The sequence below is a fragment of the Tachyglossus aculeatus genome, chromosome 14, assembly GCF_015852505.1.
Source record: "Tachyglossus aculeatus isolate mTacAcu1 chromosome 14, mTacAcu1.pri, whole genome shotgun sequence".
Lineage (NCBI taxonomy): Eukaryota > Metazoa > Chordata > Mammalia > Monotremata > Tachyglossidae > Tachyglossus > Tachyglossus aculeatus.
This window is the reverse complement of record NC_052079.1, coordinates 11,910,907-11,932,101: the sequence shown is the minus strand read 5'-3', so window position 1 is coordinate 11,932,101 and position 21,195 is coordinate 11,910,907. Positions and strand designations below refer to the sequence as shown.

The 21,195-nt window shown below is 43.0% G+C and overlaps 1 protein-coding gene across 7 annotated transcripts in view; it reads left to right on the top strand.

The window, feature by feature from the left end:
* The first annotated feature begins 781 nt into the window (after positions 1–781).
* Positions 782–21,195, top strand: part of HECTD1 (HECT domain E3 ubiquitin protein ligase 1) — an 83,568-nt gene continuing 63,154 nt past the window's right edge. For 5 of the 7 annotated variants that reach the window (XM_038756532.1, XM_038756534.1, XM_038756533.1 and 2 more), the window contains exons 1-2: positions 782–917; positions 12,159–12,318. In XM_038756532.1, the coding sequence (XP_038612460.1) occupies positions 12,179–12,318 (140 nt within the window). In that variant the 5' untranslated portion in view covers positions 782–917; positions 12,159–12,178. Of the gene's footprint in view, positions 918–1,383; positions 1,442–12,047; positions 12,319–21,195 lie in introns of those variants that run through there. The other 2 variants (XM_038756529.1, XM_038756530.1) reach the window with 2 other exon arrangements.

Genomic DNA, 21,195 nt, shown 5'->3' with positions numbered 1-21,195 from the left:
TTACTATTTAGGCGCTCGGTAAATACGCTATAATGAGTGAATGAATGAACAAATGCCCTCATTATTATTATTTAGGCGCTCAGTAAATACGCTAGAATGAATGAACAAATCCTCGATAAATACGCTAGAATGAATGAATGAACAAATCCCCTCATTATCATTATTTAGGCGCTCAGTAAATACGCTAGAACGAATGAATAAATGAACAAATCCCCTCACTATTATTATTTAGGCGCCCAGTAAATACGCTAGATTGAATGAATGAACAAATCCCCTCATTATTACTATTTAGGCGCTCGGTAAATACGCTGGAATGAATGAATGAACAAGTCCCCTCATTGTTATTATTTAGGCGCCCAGTAAATACGCTAGAATGAATGAACAAAGCCTCGGTAAATACGCTAGAATGAATGAATGAACAAATCCCCTCATTATTACTATTTAGGCGCTCAGTAAATACGCTATAATGAATGAATGAACAAATGAACAAATCCCCTCATCATTATTATTTAGGCGCTCGATAAAAACGCTAGAATGAATGAATGAACACATCCCCTCATTATTATTATTACTTAGGCGGTCGATAAATACGATTGAATGAATTTCTTCTTATGACTGAGGCGCTCAGTAGGTAGGCCGGACTGAGGGGGCCTCGGCGGTGAAAAAGAGAGTGGGCGGGGCCGGGCGCAGCGCGCCCCAAGTGGCGGCGGCGGGAGTTGCGGCGCTCCTCCTCCTCGTCGTCGTCGTTGTGGTGGAGGTGGTGGTGGTGGTCCTCCGCCTTCCCTCCCGGCCGGCCGGGCCGCGGGTGGTTCCGAAGCGGGTCCGGCTGCGTGAGGCTCCTCCTCCGCCCGCTCCGCCCGCCCTCCTCGAGCCCGATGGACGCGGGGCCCTGAGCAGCGAGCGGGGGCCGCCGCCCGGTGAGTGTGTGGGGCCGAGGCCGGGCGGGGGAGCGGGCCCAGTGGGCCGGGGCCGAAGCCGGGGCCTTTCCCGGGGCGCGCGGCCGGCTCCCCCGACGGGGCCCGCGGCCGGACAACTACCGGAGGGCGGGGGCGGCGGGGCCCGGCTGGGCCGCGGCCTGGCTCGGGGGGCGGAAGCCGGGGAGACCAAGAGCCCGGGGCAGGCCGCCTGAGGCCTAGCCTCCTTTGCCTCCTCCTTTTCCTCCTCCTTTTCCTCCTTTTTCTCCTCCTTTTCCGCCTTCTTTTCCTCCTTCTTTTCCTCCTTTTTTTCCTCCTTTTCCTTCTTCTATCCTCCTTTTCCTCTTCCTTTTCTTCCTTCTCTTCCTCCTCCTTTTCCTCCTCCTTTTCCTCCTCCTATCCTCCTTTTCCTCCTCTTCCTCCTTCTTTTCCTCCTCCTTTCCCTCCTTCTATCCTTCTTTTCCTCCTCCACCCTCCCCGGGCCCCCCAGCCGAGAGGAGGGGGCGTTGGTCCTGCCCGGCCTCGCGGTGAGCGTCCAAATCCTCTTCATCTCCCTACTCTTTAATTATTATTGTTATTATTATTACTACTACTGTTTACTAATACTAATTAGTATACTAATACTAACAGTACTACTGTTTACTACTAATAATAGTAATAGGGACTGTCTCTGTATGTTGCCAATTTGTACTTCCCAAGCGCTTAGTACAGTGCTCTGCACATAGTAAGCGCTCAATAAATACGATTGATGATGATGATAATGAGGGCCTGGGGGAAGCGCTTACCGTGTGCCAAGCGCTGAGGAGAGATGACCAGGCTGCCCCCCCCCCCCCCCATTTTACAGTTGAGGTAACTGAGGCCTAGAGAAGTGAAGCAATAATAATAGTAATAAAGGTGTTTGTTAAGCGCTTACTACGTGCCAAGCACTGTTCTAAGCACTGGCGAGGCGGGGGGATACAAGGTAATCAAGGATGTCCCATGTGGGGCTCACAGTCTTAATCCCCATTTTACGGTTGAGGTAACTGAGGCCCAGAGAGGTGAAGTGGTAATCATAATCATAGTAATAAGGGTATTTGTTAAGAGCTTAATACGTGCCAAGCGCTGTTCTAGGGACTGGGGAGGATATAAGATGACCAGGCTGCCCCCCGTGGGGCTCGCCAGCCTTCATCCCCATTTTACAGTTGAGGTAATTGAGGCCCAGAGAAGTGAAGTAATAATAATAGTAATAAAGGTGTTTGTTAAGCGCTTACTACGTGCCAAGCACTGTTCTAAGCACTGGCGGGGTGGGGGGGATACGAGGTAATCAAGATTGTCCCATGTGGGGCTCACAGTCTTAATCCCCGTTTTACGGTTGAGGTAACTGAGGCCCAGAGAAGTGAAGTAATGATAATAGTAATAAAGGTGTTTGTTGAGCGCTTACTACGTGCCAAGCACTGTTCTAAGCACTGGCGACGCGGGGGGATACAGGGTAATCAAGGTTGTCCCGTGTGGGGCTCACAGTCTTAATCCCTGTTTTACAGTTGAGGTAACTGAGGCCCAGAGAAGGGAAGTAATAATAATAGTAATAAAGGTGTTTGTTAAGCGCTTACTACGTGCCAAGCACTGTTCTAAGCACTGGTGAGGCGGGGGGATACAAGGTAATCAAGGATGTCCCATATGGGGCTCACAGTCTTAATCCCTGTTTTACAGTTGAGGTAACTGAGGCCCAGAGAAGTGAAGTAATAATAATAGTAGTAAAGGTGTTTGTTAAGCGCTTACTACGTGCCAAGCACTGTTCTAAGCACGGGGGGAGGGGGGGACACAAGGTAATCAAGGTTGTCCCATGTGGGGCTCACAGTCTTAATCCCCATTTTACAGTTGAGGTAACTGAGGCCCAGAGAAGTGAAGTAATAATAAATAATAATAGTAGTAAGGGTATTTGTTAAGAACTTAATATGTGCCAAGTGCTGGGGAGGATGCAAGGTGACCAGGCTTTCCCATGCGGGGCTCACCAGCCTTCATCCCCATTTTAAAGTTGAGGTAACTGAGGCCCAGAGAAGTGAAGTAATAATAATAGTAATAAAGGTGTTTGTTAAGCGCTTACTACGTGCCAAGCGCCGTTCTAAGCACTGGCGGGGGAATACAAGGTAATCAAGGTTGTCCCATGTGGGGCTCACAGTCTTAATCCCCATTTTACGGTTGAGGTAACTGAGGCCCAGAGAAGTGAAATGGTAATCATAATAATAGTAATAAGGGTATTTGTTAAGAGCTCAATATGTGCCAAGTGCTGTTCTAAGGGCTGGGGAGGATACAAGATGACCAGGCTGTCCCATGTGGGGCTCGCCAGGCGTCACCCCCATTTTGTAGATGATGATGATTGGCATTTAGTAAGCGCTTACTATGTGCAAAGCACTGTTCTAATCGCTGAGGTAACTGAGACCCAGAGAAGTGAGGTAATAATAATAGTAATAAAGGTATTTGTTAAGCGCTTACTACATGCCAAGCACTGTTCTAAGCACTGGCGGCGGGGGGGGTGGGGGGGGGGGATACAAGGTAATCAAGGTTGTCCCATGTGGGGCTCACAGTCTTAATCCCCGTTTTACGGTTGAGGCAACTGAGGCCCAGAGAAGTGAAGTAATGATAATAGTAATAAAGGTGTTTGTTAAGCGCTTACTACGTGCCAAGCACTGTTCTAAGCACTGGTGAGGCGGGGGGATACAAGGTAATCAAGGATGTCCCATGTGGGGCTCACAGTCTTAATCCCCATTTTACGGTTGAGGTAACTGAGTCCCAGAAAAGTGAAGTAATAATAAATAATAATAGTAATAAGGGTATTTGTTAAGAACTTAATATGTGCCAAGTGCTGGGGAGGATACAAAGTGACCAGGCTTTCCCATGCGGGGCTCACCAGCCTTCCTCCCCATTTTAAAGTTGAGGTAACTGAGGCCCAGAGAAGTGAAGTAATAATAATAGTAATAAAAGTGTTTGTTAAGCGCTTACTACGTGCCAAACACTGTTCTAAGCACTGGCGGGGGGGATACAAGGTAATCAAGGTTGTCCCATGTGGGGCTCACAGTCTTAATCCCCACTTTACAGTTGAGGTAACTGAGGCCCAGGGAAGTGAAGTGGTAATCATAATAATAGTAATAAGGGTATTTGTTAAGAGCTTAATACGTGCCAAGTGCTGGGGAGGATACAAGATGACCAGGCTTTCCCATGTGGGGCTCGCCAGCCTTCATCCCCATTTTAAAGTTGAGGTAACTGAGGCCCAGAGAAGTGAAATAATAATAATAGTAATAAAGGTGTTTGTTAAGCGCTTACTATGTGCCAAACACTGTTCTAAGCACTGGCAAGGCGGGGGGATACAAGGTAATCAAGGTTGTTCCATGTGGGGCTCATAGTCTCTTAATCCCCATTTTACAGTTGAGGTACCTGAGGCCCAGAGAAGTGAAGTGGTAATCATAATAATAGTAATAAGGGTATTTGTTAAGAGCTTAATATGTACTAAGCGCTGGGGAGGATACAAGATGACCAGGCTGTCCCATGTGGGGCTCGCCAGCCGTCACCCCCATTTTACAGTTGAGGTAACTGAGGCCCAGAGAAGTGAAGTAATAATAATGGTAATAAAGGTGTTTGTTAAGCGCTTACTACGTGCCAAGCACTGTTCTAAGGGTTGGGGAGGATACAAGGTAATCAAGGTTGTCCCATGTGGGGCTCGCAGTATTAACCCCCATTTTACGGTTGAGGTAACTGAGGCCCAGAGAAGTGAAGTGGTAATCATAATAATAGTAATAAGGGTATCTGTTAAGAGCTTAATATGTGCCAACTGCTGGGGAGGATACAAGATGACCAGGCTTTCCCATGTGGGGCTCGCCAGCCTTCATCCCCATTTTAAAGTTGAGTTAACTGAGGCCCAGAGAAGTGAAATAATAATAATAGTAATAAAGGTGTTTGTTAAGCGCTTACTATGTGCCAAACACTGTTCTAAGCACTGGCGAGGCGGGGGGATACAAGGTAATCAAGGATGTCCCATGTGGGGCTCGCAGTCTTAATCCCCATTTTGTAGATGAGGTAACTGAGGCCCGGAGAAGTGAAGTAATAATAATAATAGTAATAAGGGTATTTGTTAAGAGCTTAATATGTGCCAAGCGCTGTTCTAAGGGCTGGGGAGGATACAAGATGACCAGGCTGTCCCATGTGGGGCTCGCCAGGCGTCATCCCCATTTCGTAGATGATGATGATTGGCATTTATTAAGGGCTTACTATGTGCAAAGCACTGTTCTAAGCGCTGAGGTAGCTGAGGCCCAGAGAAGTGAAGTAATAATAATAGTAATAAAGGTGTTTGTTAAGCGCTTACTACGTGCCAAGCACTGTTCTAAGGGCTGGGGAGGATACAAGGTAATCAAGTTTGTCCCATGTGGGGCTCACAGTCTTAATCCCCACTTTACAGTTGAGGTAACTGAGGCCCAGAGAAGTGAAGTGGTAATCATAATAATAGTAATAAGGGTATTTGTTAAGAGCTTAATACGTGCTAAGCGCTGGGGAGGATACAAGATGACCAGGCTTTCCCATGCGGGGCTCGCCAGCCTTCATCCCCATTTTAAAGTTGAGGTAACTGAGGCCCAGAGAAGTGAAATAATAATAATAGTAATAAAGGTGTTTGTTAAGCACTTACTATGTGCTAAGCACTGGCCGGGGGGGATACAAGGTAATCAAGGTTGTCCCATGTGGGGCTCGTAGTCTCTTAATCCCCATTTTACAGTTGAGGAACCTGAGGCCCAGAGAAGTGAAGTGGTAATAATAATAATAGTAATAAGGGTATTTGTTAAGAGCTTAATATGTGCTAAGCACTGGGGAGGATACAAGATGACCAGGCTGTCCCATGTGGGGCTCGCCAGCCGTCACCCCCATTTTACAGTTGAGGTAACTGAGGCCCAGAGAAGTGAAGTAATAATAATGGTAATAAAGGTATTTGTTAAGCGCTTACTACGTGCCAAGCACTGTTCTAAGGGTTGGGGAGGATACAAGGTAATCAAGGTTGTCCCATGTGGGGCTCGCAGTATTAACCCCCATTTTACGGTTGAGGTAACTGAGGCCCGGAGAAGTGAAGTGGTAATCATAATAATAGTAATAAGGGTATCTGTTAAGAGCTTAATATGTGCCAAGCGCTGTTCTAAGGGCTGGGGAGGATACAAGATGACCAGGCTGTCCCATGTGGGGCTCGCCAGGCGTCATCCCCATTTTGTAGATGATGATGATTGGCATTTATTAAGCGCTTACTATGTGGAAAGCACTGTTCTAAGCACTGAGGTAACAGGCCCAGAGAAGTGAAGTAATAATAATAGTAATAAAGGTATTTGTTAAGCGCTTACTATGTGCCAAGCACTGTTCTAAGCACTGGTGGGGGGGGATACAAGGTAATCAAGGTTGTCCCATGTGGGGCTCACAGTCTCTTAATCCCCATTTTACAGTTGAGGTAACTGAGGCCCAGAGAAGTGAAGTGGTAATGATAATAACAGTAATAAGGGTATTTGTTAAGAGCTTAATATGTGCTAGGCACTGGGGAGGATACAAGATGACCAGGCTGTCCCATGTGGGGCTCGCCAGGCGTCATCCCCATTTTGTAGATGAGGTAACTGAGGCTCAGAGAAGTGAAGTAATAATAATAATAGTAATAAGGGTATTTGTTAAGAGCTTAATATGTGCCAAGCATTGTTCTAAGGGCTGGGGAGGATGCAAGATGACCAGGCTGCCCCCCGTGGGGCTCGCCAGCCTTCATCCCCATTTTGTAGTTGAGGTAACTGAGGCCCAGAGAAGTGAAGTAGTAAAAATAGTAATGGTATTGGTTATGGGGGGCTCACAAGTCTTCTCCCCCATTTTATAGGTGAGGTAACTGAGGCCCAGAGAAGTGAAGTAGTAATAATAGTAATGGTATTGGTTACGGGGGGCTCACAAGTTTTTCTCCCCCATTTTATAGGTGAGGTAACTGAGGCCCAGAGAAGTTAAGTAATAATAACAATAGTAGAAATAATGGTATTTGTTACGTGGGGCTCACAAGTCTTCATCCCCGTTTTATAGATGAGGTAACTGAGGCCCAGAGAAGTGAAGTCATAATAATAATAATAATAATGGTATTGGGTATGAGGGGCTCACAAGTCTCCCCCATTTTATAGATGAGGTAACTGAGGCTCAGAGAAGTTAAGTAATAATAATAATAATAGAAATAATGGTATTTGTTATGTGGGAATCACAAGTCTTCACCTCCATTTTACAGATGTGGTAACTGAGGCACAGAGAAGTTAAATAATAATAACGGTGTTGGTTATGTGGGGCTCACAAGTTTTTACCCCCATTTTATAGATAAGGTAACTGAGGCACAGAGAAGTTAAGTAAAATAATAATGGTATTCGTTAAGCACTTAATTTGTGCCAAGCGCTGTTCTAAGCGCCGGGGAAGATGGTACAAGATAACCAGGCTGTCCCATGTGGGGCTCGCAAGTCTTCATCCCATTTTATAGATGAGGTAACTTTTTCCCTCAGTTAAGTAATAATAATAGTAATAATGGTATTTGTTAAGCACTTACTACGTGCCAAGCGCTGTTCTAAGTGCCAGGGGGATGCACAATGACCAGGCTGTCCCGTGTGGGGCTTACAGGTCTTCACCCTCATTTTATAGATTAGGTAACTGAGGCACAGAGAAGTTTAGTAGTAATAATAATAATAATGATAATAATATTATGTGGGGCTCAAGGCACAGATAAGTTAAATAACGATAATAATAATGGTATTTGTTATTTGGGGCTCACAAGTCTTCATCCCCATTTTACAGATGAGGTAACTGAGGCCCAGACAAGTTAATAATAATAGTAATAGTGGTATTTGTTAAACGCCTACTATGTGCCAAGCACTGTTCTAAGTGCCAGGGAGGATACAAGATGACCAGACTGTCCCATGTGGGGCTCACAAGTCTTCATTCCCATTTTACAGATGAGGTAACTGAGGCCCAGAGAAGTTAAGTAATAATGATAACAATAATGGTATTTGTTATGTGGGGCTCTCAAGTCTTCACCCCCATTTTATAGATGAGGTAACTGAGGCACAGAGAAGTTAAGTAATAATAATAGTAATAAAGGTATTTGAGTGCTTAATATGTGCCAAGCACTGTTCTAAGCACTGGAGAGGATACAAGATGACCAGGCCGTCCCATGTGGGGCTCACAAGTCTTCATCCCCATTTTATTGATGTGGTAACTGAGGCACGGAGAAGTTAAGTAATAATAATAATGGTATTTGTTATGTGGGGCTCACAAGTCTTAACCCCCATTTTACAGATGAGGTAACTGAGGCACAGAGAAGTCAAGTAATGATAATAGTAATAATGGTATTTGTTAAGCTCTTCCTATGTGCCAAGTGCTGTTCTAAGCACTGGGGAGGATACAAGATAACCAGGCTGTCCTATGTGGGGCTCACAAGTCTTCATCCCCATTTTATAGATGAGGTAACTGAGGCACAGAGAAGTTAAGTAATAATAATGGTATTTGTTAAGCGCTTACTATGTGCCGACTGTTCTAAGCGCTGGGGAGGATATAATCAATCAATCAATCGTATTGAGTGCTTACTGTGTGCAGAGCACTGTACTAAGCGCTTGGGAAGTACAAGTTGGCAACACATAGAGACAGTCCCTACCCAACAGTGGGCTCACAGTCTAGAAGGGGGAGACAGAGAACAAAACCAAACATATTAACAAAATAAAATAAATAGAAAAGATATGTACAAGTAAAATAGAGTAATAAATATGTACAAACATATATACATGTATACAGGTGCTGTAGGGAAGGGAAGGAGGTAAGACGGGGGATGGAGAGGAAGGAGGGGGCTTAGTCTGGGAAGGCCTTCTGGAGGAGGTGAGCTCTCAGTTGTCCCATGTGGGGCTCACAGTCTTCATCCCCATTTTACAGATGAGGGAACTGAGGCCCAGAGAAGTTAATCAATCGTATTGAGCGTTTACTGTGTGCAGAGCACTGTACTAAGTGCTTGGGAAGTCCAAGTTGGCAACATATAGAGACAGTCCCTACCCAACAGTGGGCTCACAGTCTAGAAGGGGGAGACAGAGAACAAAACCAAACATACTAACAAAATAAAATAAATAGAATAGATATGTACAAGTAAAGTAAATAGAGTAATAAATATGTACAAGCATATATACATATATACAGGTGCTGTGGGGAAGGGAAGGAGGTAAGATGGCGGGGATGGAGAGGGGGACGAGGGGGAGAGGACTGGGAGAGTTAAGTGACTTGCCCAGTCACCCAGCTGACAAGTGGCGGAGCAGGGATTTGAACCCGTGACCTCTGGTGCCCGGGCTCTTTCCACTGAGCCACGTAGTGATTCCCTCCCCTTCCCCGAAAGAGGCAGGACACCAAGCTACGCGTTGGGTTGTCCCAAGCCGACATGGTCCCTATCTTACATAGGAACAGGGAAAAGTCAGCCCGCCGCCCCTCAGGCACCTGGAACTAATGGCCCCAAAAGGCGGCCCTCCCCTGCAGGCTCCCCGACACCCCGTTTTTTATTCATTATGATAGTAACATCACGTGGCTCAGTGGAAAGAGCCCGGGCTTGGGAGTCAGAGGTCGTGGGTTCAATCAATCAATCGTATTTCATTCATTCATTCATTCAATCGTATTTATTGAGCGCTTACTGTGTGCAGAGCACTGTACTAAGCGCTTGGGAAGTACAAGTTGGCAACGTATAGAGACAGTCCCTACCCAACAGTAGGCTCACAGTCTAGAAGGGGGAGACAGACAACAAAACTCAACATATTAACAAAATAAAATAAATCGAATAAATATGTACAAATAAACTAAATAAATAGAGTAATAAATACGTACAAACATATACACATACATACAGGTGCTGTGGGGAGGGGAAGGAGGAAAGCCGGGAGGGATGGAGACGGGGACGAGAGGGAGAGGAAAGAGGGGGCTCAGTCTTGGAAGGCCTCCTGGAGGAGGTGAGCTCTCAGTAGGACTTTGAAGGGAGGAAGAGAGCTAGCTTGGCGGATGTGCGAAGGAGGGCATTCCAGGCCGGGGGAGGACGTGGGCCGGGGGTAGATGGCGGGACAGGCGAGAATGATTATTAAAATTATTATTTTAATAAATATTTTAGTAATAATGATGGCATGTTTTAAGCGCTTACTATGTGCAAGGCACTATTCTAAGTGCTGGGGAGGTTACAAGGTGATCGGGTTGTCCCACGGGGGGCTCACAGTCTTAATTCCCATTTTACAGATAAGGGAACTGAGGCCCAGAGAGGTGCAGTGACTTGCCCAAAGTCACACAGCTGACAATTGGCGGAGCCGGGATTTGAACCCATGACCCCTGACTCCAAAGCCCGTGGCCTTTCCACTGAGCCACGCTGCTTCTCTCTCCACCCCTCCTCCTCCTTTGAGGTATTTATTGAGCTCTCACTGTGTGCAGAGCACTGTACTAAGCGCTTGGGAAGTTCAAGTTGACAACATATAGAGATAGTCTCTACCCAACAGTGGGCTCTCAGTCTAAAAGCTCTGATCCTGGTTCCGCCACTTGTCAGCTGTGTGACTTCGGGCAAGTCACTTCGCTTCTCTGGGCCTCAGTGACCTCATCTGGAAAATGGGGATTAAGACTGTGAGCCCCACATGGGACAACCTTGATTACCTTGTATCCCGTGCGCCCCCCCCCCCCCCCCACTAGTGCTTAGAACAGTGCTTGGCACATTGTAAGCGCTTAACAAATACCAACATTATTATAACGATGGTATTTGTTAATCGCTTACTATGTTCTCCCCCTTCTAGACTGTGAGCCCACTGTTGGTTAGGTACAGTCTCTATACGTTGCCAACTTGTACTTCCCAAGTGCTTAGTACACTGCTCTGCATACAGTAAGCGCTCAATAAATATGATTGAATGACTGAATGAATGTGCCAAGCACTGTTCTAAGCGCTGCATAAATTCATTCGTATTTATTGAGCGCCTACTGTGTGCAGAGCACTGAACTAAGCACTTGGGAGAGTACAGTTTGGCAACAGATAGAGACGGTCCCTACCCAACAACAGGCTCGCAGTCTAGAAGGGGGTGGCAGACAACAAAACGAAACAAGTAGACGGACGTCAATGCCATCAAAATAGATAAATAGAATTATAGATATGTATATACACACATCATTAATATAACAGAGTACTAAATATGTAGAAATGTACACAAGTGCTGTGGGGAGGGGAAGGGGGTAGGGCAGAGGGAGGGAGTGGGGGCGATGGGGAGGAGGAGCAGAGGAAAAGGAGAGGGCGCAGGGACACGGGCCGAATTGTTTTTTGTTGATTTTTTTTTTTTTTTTTTTTTTGGTCCTGCAGTCAGGTCACAGTCACCTTCATTTTTTTTTAAAGTTAAAGAATCGTCCAAAGCTGCGTTACCGTTCCTTTGTAGATGTGTCACTGAATTATGCCCCATCGAATGGGCTACCTGTGAATGTGTAGCATTTAGGACCCCAACCCTGCCCCCTCGATATCTTTATGCAGGTTTATTTGATTTATTTTGATGACTCTGTAAATATTCATATCTGCGTTCCCCAGTAGAGTTTAAAATCCTGTGGGCAGGCGATGCATCACTTCCTTGTCTTGCACTTCCCAGGCACTTGGTACGGTGCATCGCATCCAGTGGGCAGTCAACAAATGTTATTACTGCAGCTGCTGAATTTCTTACATTGGAGAAGCACCAGTATTTGGGAAGGTGGATCATTCTGTGTATGTGGATGAAATGGCAGTCCAAATAGTGGGTCTGGCATTCTTGTTGCAGACAGTTTGAAAAACACTGGCTGCTAAGACATACTGTAGGCAAAAAAAACCCCAAAAAGCAAACAAAACAACCCACTAAGATTAAGTAGATGGTCTTTGCCTCATTAGCATTTTGAGTCTCTGCTCACGTTGGGATCCAAAATAGCTTTAACTGACAAAAGGTGGCCCTGTTTTTCTAGCTTAACAGCCCCTTAATCAGCTTGTTCACAACTGGGTTTAATTTGGTATATCAAAATATTAAAGCTGTGCAACTGACTAAAAAAAAGCATCACATTAAAATTTACTCAAAGTGCTCGTCCTTTAAGTACTAATCAACCTTTTCTGATTCTTAGGTGAAGGTGGTGAAAATTCGATCCTCACTGAATTTTTTTTTTTTTGCATTCAAGCTATTTCAGGCTTGATCGTTTTAAGGAGGTTTTTTTTTTTTTCCTTTTTAATTTAAGCAAAGAGGCTTTTTAAAACCATGGCAGATGTGGACCCGGATACGCTGCTGGAATGGCTACAGATGGGGCAGGGAGATGAAAGGGACATGCAACTAATAGCCCTTGAACAGCTATGCATGCTGCTTTTGATGTCTGACAACGTGGATCGTTGTTTTGAAACGTAAGTACTTCCCTTCATCATCTTCCTTTGGGACTTCTGCAAATGACATCTGCTTTCAGCAATGTACTGAGTGTTCTTAGGTATCTTAAAAAAAAATCTCAAGTTTAAGCTAAAGGTTCTGTCATGTTTTGAAAGTACCACCAGAGTCCTGTAAATATGTTTTTCTGAGTCTTGTAAATTCCTTTTCCGAACAATACAAAATCAATGCTGTAAGTCCCAGTGGTGATAAGTATGGTGACACAAGTAATAAGGAAAACTAATTTTAGCCCTTAATTTGACTGAGTCATTGAAAAAATATGCTAGGCACTTGGGAAAAATATCAATATTTACCCACTCTGGAGATGGGCGCATGTGTGTGTGTACACACGTAACCAAGAGTTTGTCTAAAAATATATCACAAAATAGAGGATAATTATCGTGCTTTGTGTTTTAAAAATCCCATTTATTTGATACATGCAGCAACTGTGTAACACATGGGAACTATTGTGAGGCCCCTTAAATAATTTGGCGTTTGCTTTTCCGTATGGATTGTAAAGTGGGTGTTGCCCAAAAGAGGGTTTAACTTGAGCAGCAATACAAACCTAGTTTGGAAGTTAGAGTTGAAATCAGCTGTTATGTTTTTTGTGTGGTAATTGAAGTTTTATACTGGGGAAAATATGTGTAAAAAGCAAAAAGCATTCAACCCCAGAATGCATTTGTAAGATGCTTTGTTCTCCAAGCCAACAATAGGGCTTGCATTCACTTCATTCATTCATTCAATCATATTTATTGAGTGCTTACTGTGTGCAGAGCACTGTACTAAGCGATTGGGAAGTACAAGTTGGCAACATATAGAGACGGTCCCTACCCAACAGTGGACTCACAGTCTAGAAGAGGGAGACAGGCAACAAAACAAAACATATAGACAGGTGTCAAAACCGTCAGAATATATAGAATTATAGCTATAACTTCATTGAGTTTTGATTGCATGATATTTAATACTGGTGTGTGTGTGTGTGTATATATATATATATATATATATATATATATATAATATCTCCTATATCCTAAATATATATCCTGAGTGTGGTAATTAGTCATTTGTATTCTGTTGACACCAATCAGGTATTGATTTAGTTCAAGTTTTGGCATAATTACCTGAGTTTTATGTTTATATGAAAATTAAACCTTTCCTAAATGCTTGAAAAAGGGTTTTTTTTTAATGTTAAAGCTGTTTTGTCCTTTTTGCAGTGAAATTGCTACAGTTACAGCTTCATCTTTGTGGAAAAAAGGCTGGTTATTAAGTATTTGTAGATACAGGGGTCTTGTGCGCACTACAGTTATTGCTACGTTATAGGTGCTGTTTCCAATGCTTTTGAGTTTAAGAATGTGTTGATTTGCAGTGCATGAAGTGCTAGTTCCTGTATCCCTGATTAAGCTGCCTTTTGAGGTTTTTTTATAGTGGGTGTCTTTCTCCAAAGTATGTTGCAAATACAAATGCATGTTGCGTATATTTTAGTGTTTAGGACACTACAGGTGTTTAATTTTTACTGCATTTTCCAGAAGAAATTGAGACCTTAGAAGTGAAGTTAGTCAGTAAATGAGGATTGGAGCTGGATTTAAAACCCAAAACATTTTACACCCATGTTCTGAAAAATAGATCGGAATTTCCCTAGTTGAATGTCACACATACCATTTAGGCTCTGGCTCAGTGGCTAGAGCACGGGCTTGGGTTGGGAGTCAGAGGTCATGGGTTCTAATCCCGGCCCTGCCACTTGTGAGTGGCAGTCACACAAGTTTGGGCATGTCACTTAACTCCTCGGTGCCTCAGTTACCTCATCTGTAAAATGGGGATTAAGGTTGTGAGCCCCACTTGGGACAACCTGATCACCTTGTACCTACCCCAGTGCTTAGAACAGTGCTAGGCACATAGTAAGCGCTTAACCAAATGCCATTATTATTATTAAATTTGCTGACAGTCCTTTCTTGACCGTCACAGTTGTCAGCCATCTAATTATGCAGGAGCTTTGATTCTGAAGAAGCTCATGTTAAGGAAGGTAACGTTGTAGTACGTTCTTTGACACTGCAAGCATGTGTATGTTTAATCTTTCAGTAATATTGAGTGCTTACTCTGTGCTGAAGAGTGCACTAAGTGTTTGGGAGAGAACAATACAGTAGAGTTGGCTCACGAGCTCTATTTAGAGGGGGAGACAAACAGTAAATAATTCTGGTATTTAAGCACTTACTGGGTGCTGGCCCTGTACTAAACGCTGGGATGGATACAAGCAAATTGGGTTGGACACAGTCCCTGTCCCATGTGGGGCTCACAGTCTTACTAAAATGTCTGGGGTATTGGGAGAGTATAGAGTATACCATAAGCTTATAAGTATCCTTGTAAGCACTCAATAAATACCACTAATTAATGTACTTAAGTGCTGTGGAGCGAAAAATCAATTTCTTAAGGGAGTACAGATCCAAAGGCCTACGAGGGAGAAGACCCTCTTATATTACCTTGCTTTAGCAAAACATTCAGTCTCTATACCTTAAACTCAATTTCCGACTTCACCATTTTCTGGTCCTTAGGTGGAAACAAAGCAGGATTTCTTTTGAATTGTGATACCAAAATGGAAAAAAGAATATATGGGGGAGACTCTACATTGTTTTATTTACCCTATTTTAATCCTTCCTCTGTAATCTCTCAATGCCTAATACCTTTTTCTTCAAAAAAAAATAGTTCCTTAATAAAGTGTGGTTGATATTATGAAAATGATAGAGTAGGTAATCTTATGTGTACTTAAATGCAGGGGTGACAGATATTCAGATAGACTTCCAGTGAATGGCTAATACAAAGCACAGAACATCTGACCCTTTTAACTGGCAAACTATCCCAACATTCGTGTAAGTTGTGATAATGATGAAAGAGGAATTTATAAAAAATTTAAAGCAAGATAAATGAGAAGTGGACTATCCTTTTGGAAAGTTAGCCTGCAAGTTTAAAATTTAGAATTCTGTATTAGGACAGTTTTCTTAAATTTTTGAGGCTAGGTGGTACTTTGGATTTGGGACTAATTCTGTTTTTGTGTTCCTGCTTGGCTTGTGAAAGTTTCTTTAATTGTGGTAATAGTCTCTTGGAAGGTTTTGACAGTGAACATGTTAAAAAGAAAAAAAAGAGAGAGAGAGAGAGATGCAAATCAAACTTTCCAATTTTCAAGTGAAATATGAGAGTCTCACTTGGCCATTTGATTTCCCACAGACTAAACTCTGGGCTTGCAAATTATCAGATGAAAGCTAGTCTGCCTGTGCTTTCATCAGGCAGTCTCACGGGTAATCTTTAGTTTTGGTAAAGTGAACAGATTTTGCTTTTAGGTGTTCTTGGGCAAAAACCTTCAGTTGCCTTATGGCAAACTACATTTTGGATGGCCTTCAGCAAAAAGAGTATTCAAAATCAAGGAAAACTTAGAATATGTATTCATTAACCCAGTGGTGGTATTGCATGTTTCAGCTGTTCAAGGGTGAGAGTTTAGTGTTGACTCCATTTTCTGATGTAACCCCTAGTAGATCAGTAACAGCTGGAAATGTGTGAGGTGGGCTAGTGGTGTGAGCTTGTGCATCACTGAAGGACATGGTGTTAGGTCTCTAAGCACAAGGAAATTCTCAATACATGGAGTAATTAAAAGTTGTCCTTTTGAACTTGAGGAAGATTGAAGTGTTTGACAGTCAGGCAGGTAGGGAAATTGGGTGAATGGGAGAAGGATTTAGTTTCTTCCGAAAACTTAATTCTAGCATGAATTTACACTGAAGAAGCAGTGTTAGAGAGTGCTCCATATTAGAAGTAAAGTAGATTACTGAACCTGAGGACAAACAGCATTCAATTCTGTCTCTGGCTGATGTTGGGAGCTTAGGGAATTGATGCTATCTGGAAAGCTTGTGCGATAACTTTGCAATGTGAATAGGCTGGTGAACAAATAAAGATAACATTTTAATAGGGAGAACTTCTAAGCCTTTTTCATCAGACACAAGTGATTCCAAAAAAACCAAAATGAGAACTAGCAGAAATTCCTACTTAGTGCCCTCCCTGTTCCCCTTAAAATTACGCTGCAAAATCAGTGAAGTTCCAGTACAGTAATTTAATTCAAACTCTGCTTGGTCCAAGTTTTGGGCCACGGACCTAGAATAGTCTTAGCAAAATTCCCCTGTGGTATTTTGAGATTTACTTTTCATATCAAGACTGGCTTTGTTAACTCTCCCAACCTTCAAAGCCCTGTTAAAGGCACAGGTCCATGAGGGCTTCCCTGACTAGGCCCTCATTTCCTCTTCTCCCACTCCCTTCTGCATACTTGGATTTGCTCTCTTTATTCACTCCTCCCTTGACCCCACAGCGCTTACATACGTATAATTTATTTATATTAATGTCTGTCTCCCCCTCTAGACTATAAGCTCGTTGGGGGAACGGAACATATCTCCCAACTCTGCTACATTGTACTCTCTCAAGCACTTAGTACAGTGCTCTGCACACAGTAAGTGCTCAAATACGATTGACTGGGGAGGCAAGCATTACTCTAATAACTTACACCCGGTTCTCTTGTGGTCCAGTGCCCACTGACATTCGTGACTGAATAGTCCCACAGCCAGCCTAGCTAACTGGCAGGCTTACATTGTTATGACTCTCAGAGTGTTATTATGGTGATTACTATCACAGATAAAAACTATCTTCGAAAATGAATTTTATTACTTGGGAGTGTCTCTAGACAGTAACGTTTTGCTACCTAGAGTAGGTAATCGGGTAATAGGGTGAACTTCCCCATCATTCTGTTTCTTACCTGCATTGTAGGAGCTCCCTCTAAGCCTAAGAAGGAAGTACAGATTGATTCGACTTTTGTTCCAAAAAGAGGGAATTTTTGTCAAGGGAGCATTACCACCTGGCAGGTACTAGAGGAGACGGCTGAATTTTTTTCTGTGCTTTACCAAATTTAGACTTTGAACTGAAGCTGACTTGAACTAGGGTCTCCATAGTATCTTACTACAGTTTCTTCGATCATTAAACTATTCCAGTTACAAAAATCTCAGTTTCTAGAATAATTGTACAAACGTTGAATTAGATTTTAGTCCAGAGCCTTTAAATTCTCCTGTATAGCAAATGTTTTTAACAAACCTCCCTTCAGGGGTGAGGATGCTGATATTTTTATATTTTATGGAGTAGGAGAGCAAATCAAGAATGAAGTAGGAAAATTGTATCGCTATCCTGGTAAAATCATTTTCAGTGTTTTCTTCGACGTGTAGTATGAATTAGGGATATAGAAAATGAAACTCATTTTTGCGATGTTGGGACTTGAAAGGTGTTAGGACTTGAAGTGCTAACAATTTCTGGAGTGGAAGGAATCTTTTAGACTCTTTTGTCCAATGGTCTTTTATATAATTTATGAATATTTATCCAGGAATAACCCCTTTATACTTTAACATCTAAAGAGTTGACTGAAACTATTGCAGAAATAGTTGACAAGCCCGAATGGGTGGTTCAGGGCCTATTGGGATTGAAAAGTAGGACCCGGGTGACTGAAAACCAATTGAGAGCTGCTGCAGCATCTCTCAACGGAGGTGGGGGAGGTCTGCTCTTTGATGGCCTCCAGAAGATCCAGAAACATCAAGATAAAGGTTCTAGCAAATTTCAGGTAAACCTGACTGCTTATTTAAGTCTTTACGAAGGGCAAAGCACTGGGGTAGATAGAACACAGGTCAGGCACAGTCCCCTGCCTACATGGGGCTCACAGTCTAAGCCGGAGGGAGAAGAGGTGTTTTCCCATCATTTTATAAGACAAAACTGAGGCACAGAGATGTCAAATGGCTTGCCCTAGGTCATGCAGCAGATGGTTGATGGTGTCAGGATTAAAATTCAAGTCCTTTGACTCTCAAGCCTGTGGTCCTTCAACTAGGACACACAGATAAATCTGTTGTTCTTTTTGAAAGTTCTGAGTCAATCCCATCATTGGTATTTATTGAGCATTTACTGTGTGCAGGGCACTGTAAGAAGCACTTGAGAGTACAGTGGGGTTGGTAGATACCGCTCGTGCCCACAACGAGCTTATAGTCTAGAGGAGGATACAGATGTTAATATAAATAAATGATTTACAGATACGTGCATAAGTGCTGTTGGGCTGAGGATGGGGTGAATGCTGAGTGTCCAAAGGGAACAGATCCAACTGCATAGATGATTCAGAAGGGAGAATGAATTCAATTCATTCAGTCAGTTGAATTTATTGAGCGCTTACTGTGTGCAGAGCACTGTACTAAGCGCTTAGAAAGTACAGTTCGGCAACAGAGATGATCCCTACCCAACAACGGGCTCAGAATCCAAAGAGGGTTTAATTGGGGAAGGCCTCTTGGAGGAGACGTGACCTTAACAAGTAGGGGAGAGTGATGGTCTGGAGCAAATGCGTGTTTGTGTGTGCACGTATATGTGTGTTTATGTATACACTCCAGTTATACATTTTATTGGGCAAATTTTAAGTAAAAATAGTGTTGTGTTGTTGCTTTTCCAAAGTCTTGGACTTGATTCAGATGATTACCATATGCCTAATCCAGACTGCAATTGTAGTACACAGACTAACCCATTTTCCAAGAGGAAAATTCCTTGTAGGGTCTCATGGAATTGATTTTGATCTCTTATGTTTACCCACATCCTTTCGTTTCTAGGAATAGAATTGGAGCTCCTGATCCGATCATTAGTAATTTTGGGGGGCCCAAAGGCTCCTACAGCTGTAATTTTACCCAATTTAAAGTGTCTTACAATGTCAAGCCCATTTCCACTTGCTAAGTTCCAACCCAGTGTTTGTAACAATGTTATTGCGTAGAGCACATTATTATTAAACCCACTGCACTTTGGAAATAAGTGAGTATCATACTGGTTGTAGGTAATGGTAGAAGGCTTCATAATTTATTCCCACTAGGCATAATCTAAGGGATAGAGTGGAAAAATTCATGTTTTTGGTTAAGTACCTTGTAAACTACTAAAAGTCACTATTATGAATAAGTAGTTTTGTTGACCTTGTTCTATTTGATCTTGCTGTAAGTACACAGTACACTTTATTTTCTGTGTTGAAGGAAAGAATCATTAGTTCTGTCTTCTATCATGCTTCCTCTGTGCAGAGCATTGTACTAAGCGCCTAGGGAGCGTGCACTACAATAGGGCCATCATGGGTAAGACCCAGCAGGACCTTGGTGGGCCTGAGGATATAGTGGTCCCTGGAAAGGCTTGGTGACATTTATTCATGGATAAGAGGGAACTGGCCTTTTTATTTCTAGTGCGATTCTACTATGAGGCAATTTTGTGCTTGCCATTTGTTAAAATGTTGACTCGGTAGTTATCAGAGAGAGTCCCATTGGAATGATTTCCTGATGTGGCGAGGCCTTTGAATTCACTGGGAGGAAAAGAGCAATATCGATATCTGAAAGGGGTTTGGAGTAGAGACCTGTTTGAGTTGGGCATTTACAAAGCCACATCCAGTTGGATTAAATCACTTTTGGATACCTCCAGCAGACACACATCCCATCTAAAGGGGTTTTGCATCAATTTTGGTCGGGGGGTGGTAGGAGGCAGATAATTCTACTGGGATGCTACCCAACAAAAATTGTAACTTGACCCCTGAGTGGTTGGTTGTTCAAAATTATAGTCAAAATTGAGTTCCCCATGGCATCTAGCCCATAGTGCAGCTCCTCATGCCTGTAGAATTAGGAAACATTCTTCCAATACATGTGTCTGTCTGGATGTCACCAGATGTGGTGTTGAAAGACGTGGATGTGTGCAGCAATGGGGTCCAGGCATGAGAATGAACTGTATCTTGCAATTTTTTTTTCCAGAGAACCTTTTCACAGGAATGTTGATGAGCCTAATGTGGATTTGTATCACCTAAAATTATTGTAACTAGTTTGTGTTCTCTTTGGGAAACATGTTCATTTTTCAATTTAAGAAAGTGATCGTTCACCCAAACTAGGACCAAATAAATTATTTCAGTTTATTTTTGAATTGTCAGTGATTATTTTTATTTTAGAGAATGTCCTTAATCAAACTTCCAAAAGCACAAAATAGTATTTTAATGTTTGCATTTGAGTCCTGGATTTTGTGAGCAAAGCATTTGAAGTTGGTAGTAGGCACATATGAGAGAGAGGAATTCTGAACCGGAGGATCTCAGAGTTATATGTGCGGACATGTTTCCTGCTAAGTGCGATACAATGATTGTTTCAATAGTTAACCAACTAGCCTTTTGTCTGCTTGGTTCTTTGCAGCTCTGACAAGGAGCTGGGATCCAGGATGATTTAGGGGACAGTAGGGGACAACTGATCAGGACTGAAGTCTTCTCCTCTGTTGATAGTTGGAAAAAGGCTCTGGGTAGGCTTAGAGAAGGTGCTTTGAACAGGTCAGCAGAACAAAAGCTTTATAAAATCACTCAAAGTACTTGTGGTTTTATATTATGTAATGAATGCTTGTGGTAGGCAATGATCATCAGATGACAAGCCTTTACAATAGTGCCATTGTTTCCTCTCCCTATATGAAGGTTCTCAATATATCATGTGGCACTTACTCCGGGTGAGCTGGCATCCTTTCTGCATCACCGATTTGTAGTCAAGGCATTAGAGATGGATTTGCAGCCAGCGCATTATCTGTGGATCGTAGTTGAACCTTATTTTAGTGATGCTTTTGTCCTCTCCATCAGTTATTCAAAAAAGTTGATAAGTATCAAAATGAACTGATTTTGAGTCTGTTTCCGTGCCCTACCCACCCTCTGGAAAAAAAAAAATGGCCACCAGAGGCCTGGCAGCAGTAGGCACGAGCGTAGATAATCTGAAAACTGAGTAATCAGCTCCTTAGTAATCAAGAGGTAATCTCCACTGAAATGTGGAAAA